Here is a 26,781-nt window from a genome sequence, read left to right as displayed (position 1 = left end):
CTGTGCTTTTCTACGCCAAATATGATTCCCCAGTCTCGTACAGGTCATCTCATGCCAGACAAGTAGACATTGCTCTCAATGAAACCTGCAAGTTGATCAAAGATTGCTGGACCTATTCCAACTGATAGGCTCTACTACCTGACTGGAATAGTGCCACCATGGGCACGCAGAGCAATGGCTGCTAACCAGGAGAGACTGAAAGTGAAACAGAACAGCATGCACAGACATAATCCACAACAGCAATGGCTGAGCTCCTGAAAGAGCTTCCTGAGGACATCCGAGAAGCTCACCATTTCACCAGAGAAGGTAAGGCTGGAGTTATGGAAGAAGTCGATGCCTCACTTGCACGAATGGATGCCAAAAGCTGATGAACTACCACCTGAGCACAATGAAAGGAAATCATTAAACAGATTACGATCAGGAGTTGGGCGATCCAGAGACAACCTCAAGAGATGGGGCTTCATAACAGAAGATATGTCCTGACAAGGACAAACCACAAGCCACATGCTTCAGTGCCCTTTGTGCCCTACATCCTGCACCAAGATTGATCTCGTATGACTACTGTAAATTCGTATGTTTCTGACTCGAGAATACAAAATTGCTCATTTAAATGTTAAAACAAAACTCATATGATGCTGTTACAAAATACTGCTCCTTCTTTTACTCAAGTTCAAATGGCTCTGAGTACTATGCAACTTAACTTCTGAGGTCATCAGTCGCCTACAACTTAGAAATAATTAAACCTAAGTAACCTAAGGACATCACACACATCCATGCCCGAGGCAAGATTCGAACCTGCGACCGTAGTGTTTTACTCAAGTGACACAAAGTTGCTTTATTCATAAATGGTATCTTTCAAATGCAGTTGCAGATGAACAGGAAGATTGTCTCTTCCTAGGTTTCCAAAAGGCATTTGACATTGTACCACAAGGTAGACTACTAATAACAATACAATCATATCCAGTGCCCTTGCTGAACAGTGACTGCTTCAAAGAAGATTTGACTAATAGAAGCCAGTATGTTGTACTGGACAGTGAACGTTCAGCAGAAATAAGTGTAACAATGGGTGTGCCCCAATGTATTGTTAACAGGACTTCAAATATCCTCAACACATACAAGTGATTTACCAGGTATGATAAGGAACATTTTGCATTTTCAAGTTTTTCACTGTGTTGCTGTTACTATAGCAGATATTGAACCAATTTATCCTAAATTAACTTTATTTTTGAGTTTGTTAACAACTATATATAACATCACAAGGTGTTAGGAAACTATTAATTTTTACTGCCTTAAGAGAAATCTCATTTTGGGTTATTTGCTTCAATTCTTATTGAGAACTAGTATTTTTTAGCTCAACAGATTAAAAGATAGTCAGCAGGCTTAACTAATTTTTTCACCGTCCTGGAATACATTGCACCAGCCACAGGGCAGGCCCACTGTGAATGTTGTTCTTGAACACTGGATGAGTTATTTTATGTTCTTAAGCAGCTGGAAATCGCCATGACTCCAAAACACTTAGCAGATACTGCAAATTGGTGTGTTGGAAGAGCTCCCATAAGTCATGTACTTGTGGTACCAGAGATAACTCAACTACTATCCTCTCCTGTGGATATGTCTCCTCTGCAGAAAGTACTTGTCCACTTGACTGTGATTAGAGTGTCAATGGTAGATCTACATGTCCTGTAGAAAGTAGATGGAGACCAGGGAGAACTCAGGATGTTATACCAATCCCCCTAACTTACAAGTTCATGTTTTATATTACTGACCTTGCAGACAATATTAACAGTAACCTTAGCCTTTTTGCATATTATGCAGTTATCTAAAATGAAGCACAGCCTGAAAGAAGCTGCGTAAATATTCAGTCAGACTTTGTAAGATTTTAAAGTGGTACAAAGATTGGCAGCCTGGTTCAAATGTTCAGTAATGTAGAACTGTGCACTTCACAAAACGAAAAAATGTGGTGCCCTGTGGTTATAATATCAATAATTCACAGTTAACGCATACAAATACCTGGTTGTGACACTTTTTATGGATATGAAATGGAATCATCACATTGGTTTATTCATGGGTATAGCAGGTGGTAGACTTCAATTTACTGGTAGAATATTGGGGAAATACCATCAGTCTAAAAAGGAGATACCTTACAAATTGCTCGTGTTACCCATCCTAGAATATTGCTAAAAGGTGGGACCTGTACTAAATAGGACTAACAGGGAAAACTGAATGTATACGAAGGAGGGCAGCATGTATGGTCATAGGTTTGTTTGACCCACAGGAAAGTGCACATAGATGGTGACAAAACGCAACTTGCAGACTCTTGAAGATGGACGTAAACTACCCCGAGAAAGTCTACTAACAAAGTTTCACGAAGCAGCTTTACATGATGACTCTAGGAATATATATTGCTCAGATAGGGGTTGTGAGGATAAGATTAGATTAAATGCTGAAATAAGTGTAACAAATAGAAAAATCATAATTACAGAACACAAACCAGATGTGATCATCATATGATCCTTAGTGATGCAAGAGCCACAGATCAGCCAACTGCAGCTGGAAATCAGTTCTATAATAGGTTACTAAATAATGTAATTCATTCCTGTGAACATCTTTTTAATGGTGATTTGAAGAGTTGATAATTAAAAGAAGATTATACTCACTCAACAATTTCTGAATTCTATTACTGATATACTTTTGTATAAAATATCTGACCAAATGTATGCCAACATCACCATGTAATGTGGAATTGACCACTACATGTCACAAGAAGTAGACCCACCAGCATAAAAGCAGGTGGGGAGTATTGTGTTGTTGGTGGAGAAGCAGTAACAGCAGTATAGGTTGGGCAGGAGAGATCCGTGACTTTGAATGTGAACAAATCACTGGATGTCAACTGAGTAACAAATCCATCATGGACATTTCAGTCCTTCTAAAGCTGCCCAATGTACTGTTGGTGATATGATTGTGAAGTGGAAATATAAAGGAGCAAGCACAGCTAAAACAACACCAACAGACCTCAGGCGGTGATGGACTGGGATAATTGAACATTTCATTGGGTTGTTATAAAAAAAAAAAAAAAAAAAAAAAAAAACTGCATGAAGTTGGTAGAAAGAATCAGTCATGTCTTCCAAAGTACTGCCAACAGCACAGCACAGAGACTGCTTAGGTATTCAAAAAGAATGGTTTAAAATAGTCGAGCAGTTCCTCATAGGTCAATTACTTCTGCAGTCTGTATTAAGTGGCGCTTGAGGTGATGTAAAGAGTGACCCCACTGGACAGTGGATGACTGGAAATGAGCAATTTGGAGTGATTAACCATGCTGTACCCTGTGGCAATCCAATGGGAAGGTTTGGATTTGGCAAAGGCATGGAGAATGTTACCTGCCGTCATGTGTAGCACAAAAAGTGAAGTACGGAGGAGGTGGTGTTATGGTGTGGTGGTATTCTTCGTGGTTAGGGTGTGGTTTTCTTACTGTGCTTCCATAAAATGTGGAAGCATGTGAACATATTTTACAACATTGTGTACAGCATATAGCAGAAGGGTAGTTTGGAGATGACTGTTTTATATCACCAACATAATGCAACCTCTTATAAAGTAGCACCTCAACGCAATGTTTTATGGACAATAAAATTTCTGAAATGGACTAGTCTGTTCAGAGTCCCGACCTGAAACCAGTGGAGCAACTTGGGGATGAGTTAGAATGTCAAATTTGCTCAAGATGCATTGCCCAACATCACTACCTTATCCAGTTTCAGCACTCATGGAAGACTAGGCTGCTATTCCTCCACAGATATTCAGACACCTCACTGAAAGTGTGCCCAGCACAGTGCTATTTGTGTACATATATATAGCATTATTAAAAGAGGCTGGGTGCTGTTTTCTTCTCTGCAAGAATAAACTTTTATTATGCACATAGCCACGATCACAAAAATGTCAGTTTTCTGACAAATAGCAGGAAGAAAGTTTTTACACCATGTTCCACTAATACTGAGGCACTATGTTTTATTTGTGATGATACAAGTACAGAAATACAGTGTTAGGTTTTTAACTAGTAGAACCGGAGACTCAACAAAAACTGCTTCTCAAACCTTGTAAATTTTGTAACTCCAAAGATGTGCACAGCTTGGTGCAAAGACAATGTGCCATTTACTAACCTATGTTTGAAAGACTTTCTCCATTTTGACACCTGGATAAAGACTAGGAACATGCAAGAGAGTACCAAGAACACAACAGCAATGACAATGCAGTTTTGGGGAATTAAATACATAAAATAAAAAATGGTACTTTGAAGTTTTCCGTTTCTGCTCTTTGTCTTGCACAGGCATTAAGAGTTAACACAACAGGAGTGTGAACAGCAGCATAGATTGTCAACCCCCCTCCCCTATCACCAAATGCCAAATGGACTGAGACAGAAAAAATTCTAACATGAACATGGTCTTGAGCACAATCTAACAACTGATAAAAATTCGCAGACATTATAGTTAAGACACTTCTTTCATGAATAAAAACCACAAATTCTAAATTCTATGAAACTTCTTTGTGTACAGATAGTCTCAGCAGTTCACTACAAGTCCTGCCACAGAAATCAAATTATATTGGTTTAACTGACAACACCAATCAATTAGTCAACTCAAGGACTTTGGAGTTTACCTGGTTAAACATTTGTAGCCCACACTGCTGAAGAAAAACTTCAGTGAGAAACAACATGAGGTTATTACACCTATTAAATTAGGGAGCCAATATGAATCTCTTAGAAGAAATAGCAACACACACACACACACACACACACACACACACACACACACACACAGAGAGAGAGAGAGAGAGAGAGAGAGAGAGAGAGAGAGAGAGAGAGAGAGAGAGAACCACTTCCCTGATCATACCATCAATGATTAGATTGATCTGACTAATAATCCTTTCCAAAAGAAGGTACTTTCCACACTCTACTACAAGTAAAGTTTCTCTGCCTGTGTGTCTATTAAGTCATTGATTTTACATTACTGAATGTCTTTCATACAGTCCACCAGATACAAAAGCATTTACATCATTTTTCCATTCGTTAGCTTTTCATGTAAAGAAAAGACAGCAGATTTGTTTATGTGTGTGGAGTGTTTACTTCATAAATGGTGTTCGAGTAGAGAAGGTTTCAGAATACTGCTACCAAGAATGTCACAACAAACAACAGCACTTGTCACCTATATGTGGAACTCCAAACCTAATGTAATTATGTTTGTACTTACTTTCCTTTACATCCAGTTCACTTTTGTTAGGTTGACACACATCCCTAGAAGCAGAATGACCTGTTGACACAACACTAACTTTTGATTTTGTTAAACCCTGTTTCCCTTGCAAATTTCCACTTTTCAACCAATTATCCATTTTAATATGAACGGAAACAATTCTGATCCACAACTGACAACTTACTGCATTTGCCATAAGGACAGAAGAAGTAGGCTGTTGTTGAAAACCAAAGGCTTGCCTGCCATTTAACCATACCTTAGTGGGATCACGGTACTGTTGTTAGTATAGTTAGAGCACAAAGAAGCTGGAAGACAAAATTTACACTGTAACAAAATGAAATGCATTCCTAGTGTTGTTACATAATTGTAAATCAGGCATTTGTGGTAAATAATTTATTGTTGTAATAATGAGATAAATTCCCAATGTTACAATATGTAACAAGGAACATTTTTTTATTAACAGCAGACACTATGGAAACAGTAATAAGCACAACCCTGAAACCTACCATTATGGGGAGGGGGGGGGGGGGGGGGGAAGAGAGTTCTGGTGAACCCGAACCCCCTGGGGGTTTGCAAACCAAGTTAGGAAATGACAGTACAGTCATTTAGTAGCATAGTTCTAAGAGCACTATTTAAGTTGTACTTGAGATCTTACACACTTTCATAACCGTATTTTATATCAAAGCTATAAAAAGTAAGTCAGTAATGTTGTAAATTCCTAAATTCCAATTAATTTTTTATTTACCTTGTTAACTACTCCGTATTTGTTTTCACCTGATCTAACCTTATTCACTTATAAAACGTGTATGAATTTGAATTTATGTGAATAGCAATGAGAGTATGTGAAAAAATGGACAGCAACAACAACATGGGTGTTATTCTTTGAAAAACAAAACGGGGAGGGGGGGGGGGGGGGCGATGCTGAAAACAAATGTTCCAGGTGATCAATTTCATCCAAGATCCAAGTAGCATTCTAACACGAGAATGTAGTACAATCTTTATCAGTTTTGAAATTGTGAATTTTTATTTATCCTACAATAACTCACCTGCAAACCAAAGTACTGTGTGTTCTGAGAAAAGCTGCCTGAGGATCAACGTATAAGTTTAAAACTAGTAACAGTGCATTTACAATTAATAAACCAAACCCAAAATGTGGCTGACTTTCTCCACACTATCAACTATCTGTATCACCAGATTCTACTGCTTCTTAAAGTTGAAACCAAGTTTTTCTACTGTCAACATTAAGTATTGCAACATACAATGTGACACTACACATAGGTTATCAGAATTTTACTCATTGCCTTAGTCAAACATTGAGTTCAGAAGCCTCAATAACAAATTCAATGAACAGGTAGTACAAGCCATTCAGTGTGACTAGCTGGATATGGAAAAGAAGTTGTCGTAACTGACAATCTACAGTCGAGGTGAATCAAATATTAAGAAATGGATTTCTTGCATACAAATAAAATTGTTCCAAGTACACATTTTAACTGACATGTCCATCACCTTTTCCATCATCACCTCCCAAGATTGATTCTACATGAAGCCACATCACTGATATACCTCCTAGGAAGTATACTCCATGTTTGTAACATGTTGGTCCCCCATACTATAGGGCCCGAGCGGTCTGCCCTCCCTCCTTCCAACCTCTCCAGAGCAATAGTTATTTGTCCATGAAGAAAGATGTTATTGTTTTCAACACTACAAGAACATTTTCTATTTTAAGTGTCATTATCAGCAGTACTGAGAGCAGCACCTAAAGAGATGAAGGGACGTACAGTCTAGCCTTTCCATTTCAGTGATTTCAAGAATTTCCTGAAATGTTGAATGAACTGAACAACAGAACTTACTTTTTATTCTTGAGTCAACTGACACATGTGGTTCCTGAAACCTCCCATCTTTCTGACAACTATTCAGTGGCACAAACATAGCTTTTCCTGGTCTACAGTGAAAGTATCTGCGGCCATTGAAACTTCCATCTGAATAACCAACATGGTCTTCTTCCTGTAACACATGATGACAAAATCCCAGTTAACACTACCATTGTCTTCATCTTGAAACAAATTCACAAACAGTAACATAGACAAGATGAAAGTACCAACCCTTCAAAAAGCTTTGCAAATTTAACACTTGTAAACTCAATCCAGTTAAAGGTTCCATATACATTTTATGATAAATTAATACAAATTTGTTATCAATTGGTTTACATGTTGGCTGCCAATGAAAAATAAAAAAAAGAGCAAACTTTTCTCAAAAGCAGTGTTAAATGGTTCCTGCAGTTTTTGCCATCTCATTTGTAGTTTGTCTGCATCTCATAAAAAAGGCATATTTTTTGGTGAAAAAATGAGACCTTTGAGGTATCACTAGTTTGGTATAGGGAGCAAAAGTTCTGCTCAAACATGGACTTAACAGCTCATCAATAACAAGCAGTCCCCTGCTTGTTTATTTCTACACACACTCAAAAATTTAGTTAATTTTTTTTAACTGCATCAGTAGCAGTTCCAGTCTCTCTGTAGGTTGCCCACTTTTGGTCATTGTTATTCGTGGCCTCTTTACTCATATAATGGCTATTAATAAGAGAATGCTGAATGATGTAAAATGTGAACAGCTGTAAAACGTAAATGAATCAGAGTAGCATGAGTTTATGGACAAATAATGAACTATCTAAAAGTGAGAATTTAGATGTTGACAAACATGAATACAATGAAGATAATAATGGTGTAATGGCAGTCATGTGAAAAAACGAGATGCTGAGTGAAATTTCTAGAAAACAAGAACAAAATGGAACTTTTATTATTTAAAGGCTATATCTACCGCTGACAAGAAAATACAACTAACAAAGCCATGCGGAGTTAGCTATGGACAGAAGAAATGGGGAGGAATTTCACTGCTACTGTCCACAGTCCAATTTGTGAAAAACGGCCAGCTCTCTGTATAGAAGAATTTTTTAATATCATCTATGACACATCTAAACCTCTAAAACTATTATATTTGCATTACCTTTTGCATTCAATTTTAAGTTATTTTTTCACAAGGGGAAGAAAGAGATTGTGTCCCACCACACTAAAACAATTTCCTCTCTCTGTCACCCACGACCTCTAAATAACACGTTTACTAGGAGCGTTTTTGTTCCTAGCCTATATAGAAATGTGTTTCCTGAAAGTTAATCTACGTATGAAACCAGCAGTCAGATTGTCAGTTTGCAGTTAATATCTCAAAAATAAAGAGCAAAATTCATTAGAGAGAGAGGGAGGAAATGTGAACAAGCTACAAGAAGATGACAGCAAGATGTTGGAAGAAACGCAAATTCTCTTAACTGCATATCCATTCTTCAGGTAAAAAAACAAGGAGACTAGTAAGTAAGCATACTTGACGATAGGGTATACAACCAATAGAAAATGCATGTGTAAGGACAACAGCAGAAGAAATGGGTGTTTTACCGCAACATGAACAAAGGAAAAAATACCAACAACACCAAAAACTCCCAATGGCCTCATATCACTAGCAGTCAAGATGACAGGCATCTTATCCGCATGGCTGTAATGGATCGTGCAGCCATGTCTCGATCCCTGAGTCAACAGATGGGAATGTTTGCAAGACGACAACCATCTGCACGAACAGTTCAACGATGTTTGCAGCAGCATGAACTATCAGCTCGGATACCGTGGCTGCGGTTACCCTTGACACTGCATCACAGACAGGAGTGCCTGCGATGGTGTACTCAACAACGAACCTGGGTGCACGAATGGCAAAACGTTCATTTTTTCGGATGAATCCAGGTTCCGTTTACAGCGTCATGATGGTCGCATCCGTGTTTGGCGACATCGCGGTGAACGCAAATTGGAAGTGTGTATTCGTCATCGTCATACTGGCGTATCATCTGGCGTGATGGTACGGGGTGCCATTGGTTACACGTCAGGTCATCTCTTGTTCGCATTGACGGCACTTTAAACAGTGGAGGTTACATTTCAGATGTGTTACGACCCGTGGTTCTACCCTTTATTCGATCCCTGCGAAACCCTACATTTCAGCAGGATAATGCATGACCGCGTGTTCCAGGTCCTGTACGGGCCTTTCTGGATACAGAAAATGTTCGACTGCTGCCCTGGCCAGCACATTCTCCAGTTCTCTCACCAACTGAAAACATCTGGTCAATGGTGGCCGAGCAACTGGCTCGTCGCAATACGCCAGTCACTACTCTTGATAAACTGTGGTATCGTGTTGAAGCTGCATGGGCAGCTGTATCTGTACATGCCATCCAAGCTCTGTTTGTCTCAATGCCAAGGCGTGTTAAGGCCGTTATTACAGCCAGAGGTGGTTGTTCTGCGTACAGATTTCTCAGGATCTATGCACCCAAATTGCGTGAAAAGGTAATTACATGTCAATTCTAGTATAACATATTTGTCCAATGAATACCCGATTATCAATTGCATTTCTTCTTGGTTTAGCAATTTTAATGGCCAGTAGTGTACATAGTAGATCTCAAGCTACCAGCATAAAAAATCAATACGTTCATATAAACAAATGCACACATCAACTCTATTTTGACATTTATCATCAAACAAGAACCTTTATACATATCATAAATGAACAATATAGAATGCCTCAACTCACTGATACATATATCTCAGTTCTCTGCTGTAAGGAAAACTAACATATAATATTGGACAGCAATTGTCCATTTTCCAAATATAAAAATTTTGTACAAAAAGTTTATTTAGAGGTTAACATATAACAAGTTTGCAAAATGAAAATAAACAAATAAACCCACTAAACCTAGCACGAAATTGCTGAAACCTGTCTGGGTGTAAACAAAACTTCACACACATTAACCACGAGCACAACCATGAAAGATGAACTAGACTTTGACAAACAGATCAGCTTAGTATTTCTTTTTGGGCATTTCAAAAAAATCGCAACAAACACAACTAAGAGTGGCCACAATGACATTTTGCACTGGTCCTTCTGAATGGGAGCGAATCACTGTTGTGCAACTGCAAAACATCATTCAACACTAAACTGTATCTAACATTCCTGCAAAGATAAAACTATTAGAAAATAAAAACTCTACCTGTGCACCAATATTTCAAATGCAACACATTTCTGAAAAAGCAGTTCAGGCCTGTCTAAACAGCCAGTGAAGAAGACTGTGTACGATTTCATTTTCTTGTTTGCAACAGTTTTAATTTGTAAAGAATTGCATTTACCTTCAGCTACAAGTACTTCTGCAATGAGTAATGATTAAATGAACATGCACAAAAATAATTATCTTGCTTCTTCACGACTTAAAGACATAAATTGTTCCGAAAAATAATTAACTTTGTGGGAACTACCACTAATTAAATATCAATATGCTCCACATTTTTTCACTTATATTGAATTTTTATGGATGTGCTTTTAATTTTCCAGCTTCTTTGTAAGTAAAGGAACATTTTTCTTTTAATTACCTAATGTGACATGAGTAACAAATGCTTTTAGATGATAGCTAAACTATAGACATGATCATCATTAGTTCAAAAAATTTTTATGTGGAAACAATTCATAAAAATTAAAAATTGGACGACACTCAATATTTATGTGGAAAACTTCCGTGGTTATATAATTAGCAATTCAACAATCTCGACCACAGTGCTCAGTAACACATTCCAGATGATTACAATCTATAATAAAAATTCAATAATAGCCTCCTACCATTCCATTTGTGGGGCATTTAAATGGGTATTTATTAATTTCCATTAACATAAATTTTCACCTGAAGCAAATGTGTGTAACAAATTTCTTTTTAGATGGACAATGAATAGATCTCATTATTCATTTTATTCCTGTTACTTATTTAATGTCTCCGGGAGTAGAACTGTTTCTTCCAATAGCTAATCCCTTCAGGGATGATCAGGTAAACCACTCAGATACTCCTTGATGGTGATGTCATGCATTTTCATTGGCTAATTCCATGAACATCTTTAAGAAATTCTCTACTTGCTGCAAATTTACACTGCTATTTTGAGCTTTGTTTCTGATTTAAAAGACAAAGTTATATCACCAAGGCTTGGTAAAAAGTGTAACTAATAATAATTGATAACACACAGAATAAAAATTGTAATGCAATTGGACAGATAAAAAAATCTACTCATCACATGTAAAAAAATAAGTTTACATATGCACAATTTCAGTGCTGGTGGCTCCTTCTGCTAGAAAGGTGAATGAAAAGGACTGGAGAGGTTTCGGCAAAAGGCAGAGTTCGAAGAAGCCACCCAGTACGTCAGAAGATTGTTGGGGACTGCACTGGACGAGATTTGGAAACATGAGAGCTACAGATAGGGAGATGGGTGAGAAGGAGCACAGGGTCTGACACAGATTTTGTAGTGATTAGGAGAGCAACGAAAAGCTATTCTAGATGTGGTGGGCAAGATCTCAGACAGAATGGACGTCACGGCAGGGCACTACTTTAGGAAGTCATGGTCTCATCTAAGTAGCCGATTAATACATTCAAGACCAAAACAATACCGAGCAAAAAGTGGTGTGCTCCGAACTTCTTGTTTTGGAGGGATCAACAGTACCAGGATTGCATGTGATGGACCAGGAAACCTGCTTCTGAACTAGGCTGGTGGGTCACTACACCAAGTGAAGGCTGAGGTGAGAATGCTCATGCATTACTGAAAAAAGTCTGCGTCCAAACAAATATGTTTGCCTTGAATGTCAAGGCGGTATGGAGGGGGGGGGGGGGGGGGGACGTTTGATATAGAAAGGGTGGCAACTCTCAACATGTAAGTACTGTTGTTTGTTAGTAGGATTAATGTGAACACAAGTGTGTTCAATGAGATGAGATCAACATTAAATAAAGTAGCGTGCTATTTGGAAAAGAACCAAACGGATTTCAACTGGGAGAATATATCCAGAGATTATGGGAATTTTAACAGTGAGCCTCACTCTGAGTCCATATGGTGAAGACATCATCAGTGTATCTAAACCAAACCAGGGGCTGAGAATGCTTGTGGGTCCCAGGAAAGCCTCTCCAAGTGACCCGTAACAGGAAGGAGCTTCCCTAGTTCCCATGGCCGTACCCTTGATCTGTTTGTCTGCCCCTTAAAGGTTTAGTTGTTGATAAGTATGAAGTTGATTAAGATGAGCAGGAAGGATGTCACAGGTTTGGAATCAGATATGCACTGACTGAGGAAATGATCAGTATAGAGGGAGGCGGTATCAATGGTGTGTTGAGGGAGTGAGATGGGCACGGATATCAGACAATCTAGGAAATGTTTGGTGATTTTAATACAGGCGAGAAGTCTTTCTATTAAGGATTGCAGGTGTTGATCAACTACAGCAGATATACATCCGGCGGGTGCTTTGAAACCAGTAACTATAGAATGGCTAGGATGACAACGTTTGTGGATTTTAGGAAGAAGGTAAAAGGAAGAAGTGCATTATTTGAGTTGGGTAAGAAGTTCTACGGACTGAGGTGTCAGTCCTTGTTCCCACGGCAAGACTTGCCCTAAGCACCCTCCAATCACATATACTATCAAATGGAGTGACAACTGTGAAATGACACGTCATACACTAGCTTTTATGTAAACACTGTTATCAGGCAGGACGAATTGGCATAGGCAGAGGGTTTATACCAGCAACACACAATATCCTGTTGCAGAGCATGCTCTACAACATGACAGCCGTGAGCTCAGTGCCTGTTTCATCACGCATGCCATCTGGATTCTTCGTGAAGAAAGACACCAGTCTCTTAGATCTCTGCAATGGGAACTAGTGCTACAACATGTTCTGGATTCCCACTACCCACCCGGCCTTCATTTACATTAATTTCTTCCATCTCAACATTTCTTCACAGTGCCTACTCCTTTCTCCACCCCATTTTAGTTTTCTACATCTTTCATTTCCTGACATATTTTTTGTCACCCCCCCCCCCCCCCCCCCCACATTCAATGCACTTAGCTTTTCACTCTTATTAACTTGTGCATGATGTTTTTTTAGCAGTAATCTCTGTCTTGCATATTACCCTGTCTTACACCTGTAACCTCTCAGGTTTTCAAATCTCGTCCAGTGCAGTCCCCCAATAACCCGTCTTTCCTTCTTGTCCCATCCGGTAAGTCTCCCACAATCTGGGGTTCTGGGTGACTTTTCCAAACTCTACTCCTTAAACCTCTCCAGCTCTTTTCATTCACCCCTCTTCCTTCCCCTTCAACCCTTCTGCCATAAGGAGCACCCACTGGCTCTGAGAGCTTGCATATGTAAAAAAATTTTCTACATGTGTGTTCCCTTGCCACCACTTGGTCAGTGGGATTTTTGATCTATATAATTATATTATACTGTCAAAAGCAGGTTACTTCTGTTACAGTAAAAAATGTGTGTGATTAATGCTTCTGGTTCTCGATTTTAAAAACATACCATTTCAATGCCAGCAATTTTTCTTCTTTTCTTATCCTCAGCTACAGTACCAATCCATCGAATAACACCATAATGAGGCTTCAATTTAACTCTCACTTCCACAACTGATCCAACTTCTAGATCAGTTGGTACTACAGACTGCTCAGAGTCATCAAGGAAAGCAGTTACATCATTTGTAGGACTAAATCTTCTTGGCAAGATATGGTCAGGAAAATCTGTGTAACAGAAAAACCTATATAAATTTCAGTTCTTATGAGAACCTACGAAAGATGATCTGTACAATTTTCACATTCCGAATTTACTCAATAGATGTACAAAGTTGTACTGTTGGTATGACTATAAAATAAGATCAATAATACAGCTCACTAAAATTGCAGAAATAATCTGAACTTTAGTGAAAAAATTCTGATTGTACTGTAACCATTCCTTTCTCTCTCTTATACTCATGTTTCATAACATACCACTGTAATTTACATCATCACGAAGCTGATGACAATGATAGAAAGGGGGTTGGTACCAAAATTACAGTTCACACTTCCTTAGAATGCAATCACTAACAGCTGCAATACTGAATGTGTCTCAAATCACCTTGGTGCCATCATAAATCATGCTATGAATTTAAATAACAAAATATCTTGTAAAAGTAAATGCTTCATCTACATTAAAATTGTTGACAATTCTCGATTTCTATCAGACAGAAAACTGCTCACTGTTAATCAAATATCACCACATCCATGTGAAACACATGAAACCACCAACCAAATAAAATGTGTTAACCTACATTACTGTTATAAAGAACAATAAATTATGTCTCCCACTGCCAGGTAATTACAACTGAATTGAAAGTAATAGACGGAAAGAGAATATACATCGTTTAGTACTACAACCTGACATCTAGCACAAATAGAAACACATATATAATATGTGTCACGTAGCTAATAACGGAACATATTAATGTTAATTTAATACACCACCTTGATTAGGCTTTGTTTCCTTTCGTATCTTGTAACTAAAACTCAGCAATTGTTGAAATAAATATCAGTTCGTTTAACAACAGCTTTTCACCAGCACACACATACTATCATGTTCTTCCTTTTACACAAATTAACTGGTTGTCACATTAGCCCTAGTCCAAACAACAATAAATATGCACAAAAAGGTAAATGGACATTAACAAATCATTGTATATAATTTTCATTCATTGCAGAAGGAATGATCTAAATCTCAAGAGGGAGAAACCGATAATCAAATTCTCTGGAAGACATACTTTACACGGATGGATGCAAAAAAAGTATCTTTATCTCAGTACATGAAATGTTATACCAATACTCTTTTTGTGCAGCATTTCCATTTGTTGAAAATAATCATTCTAATTTCGAAATACATGGGCATCTTACCTTTCCCATGCATGTTTTTCTAAATTTGTATAACAACCAGCTTTAGGTACTATTACATTTTCGATCACTCATTTTATTTATCAATATTCATTCTTTACTGTATTTATATGTCATTATCCCAGCAATACTAAATGGTACTAATTAAGTATGGATGTCACAGTGAGTAGTATCACATGAAAGACCCCAAGTTGCACATGAACAAAAACTAAAATGATACACTTCTCAATTCCTTAGTTTTACAGAGATCATCACTCAATGTCTCTTCAGATGCACCAGTGTACTATAAAAGAACATGGCAGAAGATATGAAAGCATTTTAACTCCAGCTAAAAAACAAGTTTTAGAAGTATGGATAACAAGATCCAAGGCCAAATGAATTACCATATAAAAATTAGTCCAAGCAAACTACAACATGCTAGAAATTGAGAAATCATTTACAAAAACAACATATATTGATACTGTAAACCATAGCATTGATGCACAGCACAAGATGATAGCTACAGAGTTTAGCAACATTGACAATTTTTAATGAATTTCTGACAAACAGTAAAACTGTCTTTCAAATGATATGTAGTAATTTACACTTGTGACAAGATGCTATGGAATATGTTTAACAGTTCAGTGAAAGTATATAACTAAAGTGCAAATATGTACAAGGTTGCCATAAATAATAAAATGTTATTAACAAAAACTTTCTATCACTTGGCATTCTGCTGCAAATTCCCATGAGTAACTGCCATTTTCAAGTGAATGCTTCTTTGCCCAAAACACACAAACCAAAATAATGACATAATATATTAGATAGGTATAAAGAACTGGAAAACTAAGTTTTGACTACTGAACTTCTTGAATAACACAGAAACCTAAAAAATAAAACAATAAGTAAATTCCCCCAAAAGGAAAGAAGTAGCACAGATCAATCAGTACAAGATCAAATGAGGATTAAGACAGACTCTCTCTCTCTCTCTCTCTCTCTCTCTCTCTCTCTCTCTCTCTCTCTCTGTGTGTCTATTTTTTTTTTTTTTTTTATGAAAATTCTAAGATTTCCATTTCCACGAGTTATTTTGGAGAGTATATAAAGACAACCAAATTAAAATGTTTATGTTTCTAACTATGTGGTAAATGGGTTACTGCAAAAAATGAACATTATTGAAGAAAAATATGTTAGTGAAGATATATCAATAATGCACGAAATTATTATTGTCGATGCTCACGTTACTGATATTACCTTGAGGATAAGTATATTCCCACAGGTGCTCCAGAACAATATAAAATGTAGAAACATGCATCATTTAAAACGAAATATATTTATGAAGTTTAGGCTTTCACTAAACATAAAATAATACAATATCACTAATTAATATCCCACAGCCAAAAAATCAGTTTCTATGATAACAGAGCCCACATATCTATTAAGTATATGTTACCTTTTAGGAAACCAAAGCATATACTACTACAACAAATTACATGGAAAATTTTCCACAACACAAGTTAAACATTACCATGAGTTTAAAAGCAGAGCAGTAACAGAGTTGCACATGCCAACTTCACTGCTAATACCACTTTCCAGCTTATATTGTGGTAACAGTCACTGTCACTAGCAAGGTGTGTTTAGGACTACGGGCCTGACCTGCTGAGGTTATTTTGAAACACTTGGTCTAAATTTAGAGATGTAACGTGCAGCCAGCAAGGCACTATTTCAGAATGACATCCTGCAGTTCACAGCATGCTTTGCACAAAATTTTGCACTCTCTGCACCAATATAACTGAATTAAGAATAAGACAAATGCTTACAAGCTGATAACCTCTTATGTGTTTTGTTGACAATCTCATTCATTAACTTCTGAAATGCATGGTCTAAAGGTTGAAAGTTGGTAGCTTTAAGCTGAAAGAAAGATTAAAATCAAAGGCTCAAGAGAAGAGTGTCAGTCAAAAGTATATTTGCTTCTGTGTGTCAGATAGGTAGAAAATATTAAGAGGGAAACGAGTTGGAAGTATCAAATAAAACCTAATGCACTGAGATATAGAGTAAGCCAACATCATAAATACACAAATTATGCAATGTAGTTAGAACTGTATTGCCATTTTATTCCAGATTAATTATGATCTTACATATTAGTCCTAGATTTTTTTATATTTCTATGTCCGTGAAATATGTAGCACTACATAAAAGCTCTACACTGAATGTAAAAAATGATCTCTCAGATTCAGAGATGTCTACGCAGTGTGTAGTACTTTACATCAGCTCTATTCTGAATGTAAAAAATCATCTCTCAGAATCAAAGACTCTGATTTAGCTTACCAAGTATGATTATTTGCTTTCATTCTCCAGTGGTTCACTAAATTAGATGAAATAATGAGACAAACACATCTGGAGTTATCAACATGATGCTTTAATTCACAAATTATGATCAGAAACATTACACTGGTCAACCGCCATTTTGCATCTGGGATGTGATACATCAACTAGTGTGTATTTTGGTGTGTAGAATCTGAGTATACCTTTCAAAATGTTCTGGCACATACCATTTTTGAGTTTTCAAAGTTTTTATTTTTTGCTTTCTGCTGTTCTTCTGTTTTGATGTTTAATTGTATGTTTTTCATTTGCAAAGGAGAGATACAAGCAATGCATTTCCATCGGTACCTTTGGCATATGCAGTAGACATGAAAGAAACTTATGAAACCATGGCTTTGCTACTAGAGGCAATCAAATATAAGGATCATGAATGGCAGCTTTGCTGTGATTTAAAAGTTGTTACACTCCTTACAAGTTTACAGGCTAGATTCACGAAATACTTCTGCTTTTTGTGCATTTGGGACAGCCATGACACCAGTCATTTGTTCCTCGAAACATAAATGTGAACAATACCCCATTGGCTGAGCCCGATAAATTCATTTTGCCTCCCCTTCATACCTAAAGAAGGTGAGGCCTTCAATCACTTAAAAGAAAAGTTTCCAAAATTAAGTAAGGCAAAGCTGAAAGGGGTGTATTTGTTGGACCACAAACAGGAAAATTACTGGAATTTCCAACCTTTGATACCAAACTCACAGGTATGCAATTAGCTGCTTGGTCTTGTTTTACAGCAATTGTGAAGGGTGTTTTGGGCAACAGAAAAGACAAAAGCTATGTTACCATTGTGAATGATTTGTTGGACAACTATAAGAACATGGGATGCAGAATTTCACTTACAGTTCCCTTTTTACATTCTCACCTTGATTTCATTCCAGAAAATTTGGGAGCCATAAGCGATGAGAATGGTGACCGCTTTCACTAAGACATTCTTACCCTGGAAGAATAAAAGACTGTTGGAACCCTTCAATGATGGGAGACTACTGCTGGGATCTTGTTAGGGAAAGTGATGAAACGGCACCAAAGACGATTAACGGTGAAATATCTTCTGAACTAATTTGGACCTTTTATTGGCATCATGCCCATATATACATACAAAATAGTATTGATTTCAAACGTTCTGAATGTGTACTTTTGTTTGACTTAATTGTGTCAATTTCCTCTATTACCATTTTTTATTCTGCTGTGTATCTAGGAAATGTGATCTCATAGAGAAAAACTGATTTTACCAGTGTATTCAGCACCCCAAAAATTAGGCAAATCCACCCATTCACTAACCAGATGCAGAAAAAAGTTTAAATTTGTTAACTAGTGTTATTCACCTTTCATAGACTGGTGGTTGCAATGACTTGATTGCTTTGGTAATAATTTTTAGAACACAATAAGCAATCCAACTTAAGTTATGATAAAATTATAGACGTTTCGGTGCACGAATCAATATTTTCAGTCATATCACTGAACTGTGCTTTAAATGATAACTAAACCTCAAAGTATAAGAGTGTTTGCTTTTTCTATCTCTCAATTATCTATTAGTGTGTGGTTCACTTCTGAAAAAAATTTACTACTTACATTACAAATACAGTTGCTCTGTAAATCGAAAGCACAATAACATGTACATTCTATAGAATGAATTTATTTAGTTAACCTATTTTCACCTTACAAGATAAACTCTGTAAGCAGGTTAACTAAATAAATTAATTCAGTAAACATATAAAATATTTTGCTTTTCAGTTATAATTATGCTGCCTTACCAAGATTTGACAGAGGAATCAGTTAAAAGTTACTGCTTGTCAATGATAATTTGATGAAACTGGTGCTGTCAAAAGTGGAGAAAATTGGCTCACAAATGAACCACATCTTCTCTAACATTTTCTATTTTCCATTCGTTCCTAACCTATGATATGTGTTAACTGATTTCAGCTGTAGCAGCTCATTCTCAACAATGAAATAAATGTATTAATAACTTGTCTGCATCAACACAATAGTAGTAATGAAGTTCCTCATTTGAGAACTGTGTTGGTATTAAAGGTGAGAACTCCTAGCTTCAAGACTGATTCCTGAAGTTTCAAAATTGTGACAGAATAGCCAACAAGAATCAAAACTACAGTTACAGTTACCTTAAACAGCAACAATAGCATGTGTAAAGTTAAGTCAATCAATGACAACAACCAATTATGGTGCTCCAACCTCCATGCTCCAACTACTCATTCATTGAATCTGTACTCCCAGGTAATTAATTACAGTATATCTGAATTACAGAGTGGTTACTTGTTACCTTTGAATATGGAAGTTTATTAATTGTTCATAAACTAAAACCTTTTAGTAGACTCCAGTGGTATTTGACACAGACATTTGCACCCCATTATCGAATTATTTCAGTCTTGACAAAATAGAGACACAATGGGTGGCCTTCAGGAGGTGAAATTCTTAATATCTATATCTTACATCCTACTGTAACAGTTATTAGGATTTCTTCCCGTTCCATTCACGTATGAAGCGCGGGAAGAATGACTGTCTGAGTGCCCCTGTGACTGCAACAATTATTCTAATCTTATCCTCACGATCAGTGTGTGAGTGTTATGTAACGGGTTATAGTATACCCCTAGAGCAATCATCTAAAGTCAGTTCTTGAAACTTTGTTAATAGACTTTCTCGGGATAGTTTAAGTCTGTCTTCAAAAGTCTACCACTTCAGTTCTATCAGTATCTATGTGACCCTCTCCTACAGATTAAACAAACCTGTGACCATTCTTGCTGCCTTCTTTGTACAAGTTAAGTATCCACTGTCAGTCCTACCTGATAAAAGTCACACACACTTGAGCAATATTCTAGGATGGGTCGCATGAGTGATTCCTAAGCAATCTCTTTTGGAGACTGATGCCATTTCCCCAGTATTCTACCAATAAACTGAAGTCTGCCACCTGCTTCACCCACAACTGAACCTATGTGCTCAATCAATTTTATATCCCTACAAAGTATGTTCCCCCTCATTTTGTGAAGTGCAGAATTATACATTTCTCTACATTTGGAGCAAGTTGCCAATCTCTGCACCATTTGGAATCATATCAAGATCTCACTGAATATTTATGCAGCTTCTCTCAGATTGTACTTCATTATAGGTAATTGCATCATCTGCAAAAACCCTGATTTTACTATTAATACTGTCTGCTAGGTCATTAACGTAAAATGTGAACAGCAGGTGTCCCAACACACTTCCCTGGGGCACACCAACAATTACTTCTACATCTGCCGATGACTCTCCATACGAGATAATATGCTCTGTCCTCCCTGTCAAAAAGTCCTAAACACAGTCACAAATTTCGCTTGATAGCCCATATGATAGTACTTTTGACAATAAGCACATATGCCGTACTGCATCAAATGCTTTTTGGAAATCAAGAAATAGTGCATCTACCTGGTTGCCCTGATCCAAAGCTTTCAGTATGTCATGTGAGAAAATGCAAGCTGGTTTCACATGATCGATGTTTTCGAAAATCATGCTAGTTGGCATTGAGGAGGTCATTCTTTTTTAGCTCAGAATGTGTTCCAAGATTTTATGACAAATCGATGTCAAGGATATCGGATGGTTGCTTTATGGACCACTTCTGCTACCCTTCTTGTAGACGGGTGTGATCTGTGCCTTTTTCCAAGAACTGGGCAGAGTTTTTTGTCTGAGGAATCCACAACAGATTACAGTAAGAAGAAGGGCTAACTCAGCCACAAATTCAATATATAATCTGATAGGGATTCCATTGGGGGCTGGCACTTTGTTCAATTTTAACGAATTCAGCTGTTTCTCAGCACCATTGACACTAATACTTATTTCATTCTTCTTTTCATTGGGACAAGGATTAAATTGGGGCTTTTCACCTGGGTTCTCCTTTGTGAAGGAACTTCTGAAAACGGAATTAAGCATTTTAGCTTCTGCTTTGCAACCCTCCATTTCAGTTCCTGTCTCATTCGCTAGGTACTGGACACTAACTTTGGTGTGACACTAACAGCCTTCACATACAACCAGAATTTCTTTGGATTTTGTGAAATGTCACTTGACAATATTCTGCTATGGTAGTAACTGAAGGCTTCACACATTTCTCTCTTGGCAGCTAAAGAAGTTTCATTCTATAGCCTGACATTTTGTTTTACACCTATTATGCAGTAATCTCTGTTTCTTTAGTAGTTTCTTTACAGTGATCATATACCATGGAGGTTCCCTACCATTATGAACTGTACTACTAGATACATATCTATCCAGTGCGTGGTCAACTATTCTTTTAAATTTGTGCCAGAGTTTCTCTACAAGCTCCTGACCTCTGCTGAATGTTTCAAGTTCTTCATTGAGATAAAACATTACCGATTTTTTATCAAGTCTGCTGAACATATACATCTTTCTGCTTGTTTTAGTTGTCCTTTCTACTTTCATAATCATTGTTGGCACGACTGCATCATGGTCACTGATACCAGTTTCGATGTGAACACCCTCAAAGAAGTCAGGTCTATTTGTTGCCATTAGATCCAATATATTTCCATCATGAGTGGGGTTCCTAACTATTTATTCTAGGCAGTTTTCAGAGAATGCATGTAGTAAAGTTTCACAGGATGTCTTATCACGCACACCACTAACAAAATTGTAATTTTCCCCATCTCTACCGATGATTACAGTATGACTGGGGAACTTAATGTAGAAGTGAACTGAGGTTTTCTCTGAAGTTTCGATTACATCAGGGGACGAGTCTGGTGGGTGATAGAAGGATCCAATTATTTTATGCCCACCCCCGAGTCTTGTCCAAACAATCTCACATACAAATTCAATTTCTGCTCGGGGGATTTGAGCTGCTTGTCTACTTCAACTAATACACCATCTCCATTTCCCATTTGCCTATCCTTTCGATATACACTTAAATTTTTACCAAAAATCTCACTGCTACCAATTTCAGGTTTCAACCAGCTTTCTCTACTTAGTATTATCTGAGCTTCACTCCTTTTCATGAGTGCTTCCCACTCTTGCACTTTGTTACGAATGCTTTGGCAGTTTACCATTAGGATTTTAATACTCTCACCTGTAGGAGACATTTCTTTCGATCTTACACTGATACTTCTGGTTTTCCTGCAGGCGTACTGTTTGAAGTGAAGGGATGGTCACTCATGCCCTAAGATGATACAGACATTGTGCTTTGCCTAAACCTGAACAATGAGGCTTTTAAATTTGTCTAATTACAGGATAAGCTCGGTACCCCAACAGCTTAAAAAATTAGGAAGACAAGTGAATACGAAGTAAGTGAAGTTCATTCTCATAAGTGTAACTTAAGGCATGATTTTCAATGATATCATTGTCATCACAAAACTCTAGTCACAAGAATGGTACAGTCTTATTCTGCCAACACTGACTCTTAAACAGAAGCTCATTTCCACCACATCTATGTCAAAAAGTAACTGGCATAGTTCCAATGCCCATCCAGAAAATGGCAGCGTTACTTCTTATGCATCATTCATAGGACATCCTTCAACAGAACAAATTCCAGTGATACCAGTTATAAGAAAGCTAACATAATCTGAAGTTGTTAGTCATTGTAAATCCCGTGATCCAGATTCCAGAAGCAGAAAAATTAATGGTTTAGATTTTCAGAAGGAAAGCACTTCACAAAAATATACTTGAAAGTTACCTATTTGGAACTATCTGTTTAATGAGGACTGAAAAGGAGCAATGGTTTAAATTCATCTTTCAGACTCTATAAATGTATTTATTTGATTTTTGAAATAGTATGACAAAAATTTTTCAGCCCTATTTAGAACAATCAGTTTAAAATGCTTCTGGGGGTGTCTATTATTTAGGAGACATACCTAAACTTCCTGAGGAAAGTCACATGAGACATCTAAAGAGAGTACTTTGCATGCTGGAGCAAAATGGTCTCTAGTGTTATTTACAGAAATATACCTTCTTTCCTACCAATAGCTGAATACCTGAACCACGTAATAAATTAAGACAGTCTAAAACCAGGTCAACAGCACTTCAAAGCAAACAGTCAAACTCACTGCTCCAACTAATTTAAAGGAATTCGAGTCATTCTTTAGCAAAGTAAATTAATATGAGGTTGCTGCACAAGTTCATAACAGTTTTGTTTTGCATATTGGTAATTCAGTTGCTGGGGGTTTATTTATAAACTGTCATTTTTTATTCGTAGTTCCCTGATGCTATTTGAGTTTACGGAGCTTTATATTGTATTTTGGAGATAGCAAGTGGAGCTGTGGATGGCAAAAATGGAGTGCCAAGTGGAGAAATTACTGACATTTTTCTGCTTTGAATTCAGTAGAGAGTGACAGCCCCAGAAGAACCCAGAAAAATTTGCACCATTCAGGGAATAGTGCCATTGGACAGATCATGGCAAGAAAATGGTTTTCTCATTTTAGGGAGGAACATATTGCCATTAGTGACTCACCACATTAAGAAAGACCTTCGAGATTTGATGAAGATTGTTTAAACATATTAATCCACAATTATCCATGTCAGTGTACTCGAGAACTGACAAATTTGAAGAACTGTGATCATTTCACCATTGTACAACTTTTTGCATGCAGTGGTGAAGATTCAAAAATCTAGTGTATGTGTACCACATGCTCTACGCCGAAATCGCAAAAACCAGCAGGTGGCCATATGTGCATCTCTGTTCATTCGTCATCAAATGGCTCATGAACAACACCAAGCATTCCTATCCCACATCATTACTGATGATGAAATGTCTTTATGCTAATGTAAGGAAAAAGGAATGATTAAGCTCAAACAGAGCAGAAGCTCCCCACAGAAAGACTTATGGGGAAAAAAAAAGAGCCACTAGTGATGGTGTGTTGCACTACGAGTTGCTTCCACGAGCTCTAAACATCACTGTTGACATTTATACATTTATTGTCAACAACTGAGAAGTCTTGCAGATGCAATCCACAAACAACCAGGAAGACTGCATGAAGTGATGCTATTCCACAATAACCCCCACCCACATCCTGTTATACTGACAAAAAACACTGCAGAGGAATTGGGTTGGGACGTCTCTGCACCAACCATATTCATCTGATCCTGAACCCTGAGATATTCATCTTTTCAGCTCTCTATCGAACAACCTCCGAGGAACTCCCTTTCTGTATGAAAATGCGCTCTGAACACGACTCTTGAGTTCTTCACCACAAAACCACACGTTTTACATAGTCTCAGGATAGAAAAGTTACCCCAGTGTTAGCAGACTGTTGTATGTAACAGAGGAGAATATATATTGATGACTGAAGTCTCTGTTATGTGTATCGATTGTGTGTATTAAACTTATGGTAATATGCTATGAACTTACGCATCAACCTAATATAATAAAATTATAACATATGTAGGTCATTATCTGTTGGTCATTAATACATGGAGGTGGCTAATTTTTTGGTATCTTAAGATATTCAAAAAATATTTCTTCCAATAAAAAAACTATATTAAATTGGTCTCCTGCCTCACTACTTTCAATCACAAAAAAAATTAGTTTTGGCTACTGAAGCAACTCAACACAGTACACGATCAGTCTCCACCCACAAAACAAGCACAGTTCATAGCAAATATCTGCAAATGATTCAGAAATATTTTTGATGGCACAAGTAAATTATTTCAAATAGAAAATAAAATGCCGGCCATAACTTATGGCATGCAAAGTTTCACTTGCTTTTATACAGAACAAAATTACATCTTATACCAACACAAATTTCCCATATCAAGAATCCAGCCAATGCCACTCATCAGTGCAGCAGTCCGACAATGATTCTCTTTCATCTTTTTCAACTGGCCCATAAGCATTCTGTTTTTTGTTAGATCAATGTCAACAGTATACTTAGGAGGAATTCAAGCTCACTTTAACAGAAGTGGCTGTCACCACCACCACCACCACCACCACCACCACCACCACCACCACCACGCACTCAGTACTCAGGTGAGCCATCTTTTGAGTCTCATTTCATGTTACACATCCCATGTGCTCCTTCATCACCTCCATGTGTTATAATGTGCCCCGCTACTATCCATGGATCACTTGCATACTGTGGATTAATAAGAGGTCTTCCAACCAGAGGTTCTCCAACAGCCTCATTGTGCACATTGGGAAATGACGCAGATGGAAGAGTTAAGCCTGGTTAAACATTTACCAGCGTTGAACAGACACTCAACACCAAGAAAACTACCCATTTCTGTCACAACTAGAAACAAAACCACTGTCGCCGTATCAACTAACCTTATGATAGCCACAAGAGAGAATGCACATCAACTACACAGGACCACTCACTGTCCCCATGTGGCTGATAATGGAGGATGCTCTGTCCTATTTTCAATATATGGACAGCATGACGTTCAACACAGTAAATCACAATTGGTCTGTACGGCACACCATTCCAAGAAGAGCCTCTACTTATCAGTGCTATACCTTCCCTACATGTCACCCACTCATTATTACTGCCTCTGGACAATAAAGATACACAGAAATGAACTTATGTGCTGTTGAAATCTGCAGTAGGTGACAGTGACCCATCAATAGACCACTGTTGATCCCGGTACTCTGTCCACTGTGGTTTTCCCCAAACAGTGGCACAGTACACCTGAAAAGCCCAAGCCACTGCACAGCTTTTGAGACAGGAATGTTCTGTGTGATGTGCCAATCCTACAAACAACTGTCATGTAAACATCCAGTACAAAATCTGACAATGCCCTGCTCACAAGACAAACCTCTATTGGTTCCAGATCCAACAGAATAGGAGGAATATCTCTGGGAGGGGGAAGGGGTACAAAAACAAGAATTAAATTTTTAAAACAGGTGGTTCCTGTTATTCTTACTGACATGAGGTGCAGCCCAATGATCTGATAAAAAATTATCCACACTAAGATGCTACCTAAAATAGTAGAAACGAATTTTAAGAAATAAGACATCACTAAATAACTGCAGCTGAAGATAAGATGGTAATTGTATAAAATGTGAAATTAACTTCACTTCAGAAATTTGTTAAAATTGCAGAGAGATTGAAAGGCTGACCAGCATTTACTCTCAGGTGCCAAAATTTCCAGTACTGTTAAGAAACAATACTCCTAACTTTTGGAACCAAGTTCTTTCCTTGGGATGCCTCTGACACCTCACCCTTTATCTTTTTCTATTCTCATCCTCACTACAGTGGGTCCGTCTCGTCCTTGGGTCTGAGTGACCTGTCCTTTCTTTCTAACCTTTCCCAACCTACCCTTCTCTACGCCCTGAGGAAAGGACTATTAGTTCAGACTGTTAAAAAGTGAATAACATCTATTTTTATATGTGCCTATTGGCAGTATTACACAGTTCACCTCCTGAAGTTAAATGCTGGCCACCAATTGTGGCCCATAATTTATTAGTTTCCTCAGCTTAATTTTTC

The 26,781-nt window shown here is 37.5% G+C and overlaps 1 protein-coding gene across 8 annotated transcripts in view; it reads right to left on the bottom strand.

The window, feature by feature from the left end:
* The window catches only part of LOC126273178 (uncharacterized), a 131,571-nt gene that overhangs the window by 36,435 nt on the left and 68,355 nt on the right, over window positions 1–26,781 (bottom strand). For all 8 annotated transcript variants that reach the window (XM_049976669.1, XM_049976668.1, XM_049976667.1 and 5 more), the window contains 2 exons: window positions 13,632–13,846; window positions 7,088–7,241 (listed from right to left, as the gene is read on the bottom strand). In XM_049976669.1, coding sequence (XP_049832626.1) covers window positions 7,088–7,241; window positions 13,632–13,846 — 369 coding nt within the window. The remainder of the gene's footprint in view (window positions 1–7,087; window positions 7,242–13,631; window positions 13,847–26,781) is intronic.

The sequence above is a fragment of the Schistocerca gregaria genome, chromosome 5 (genome assembly GCF_023897955.1).
Source record: "Schistocerca gregaria isolate iqSchGreg1 chromosome 5, iqSchGreg1.2, whole genome shotgun sequence".
In the NCBI taxonomy this organism is placed as follows: domain Eukaryota; kingdom Metazoa; phylum Arthropoda; class Insecta; order Orthoptera; family Acrididae; genus Schistocerca; species Schistocerca gregaria.
Note: the sequence above shows the minus strand (reverse complement) of the source record. Positions and strands in the feature narration are given on the sequence as shown.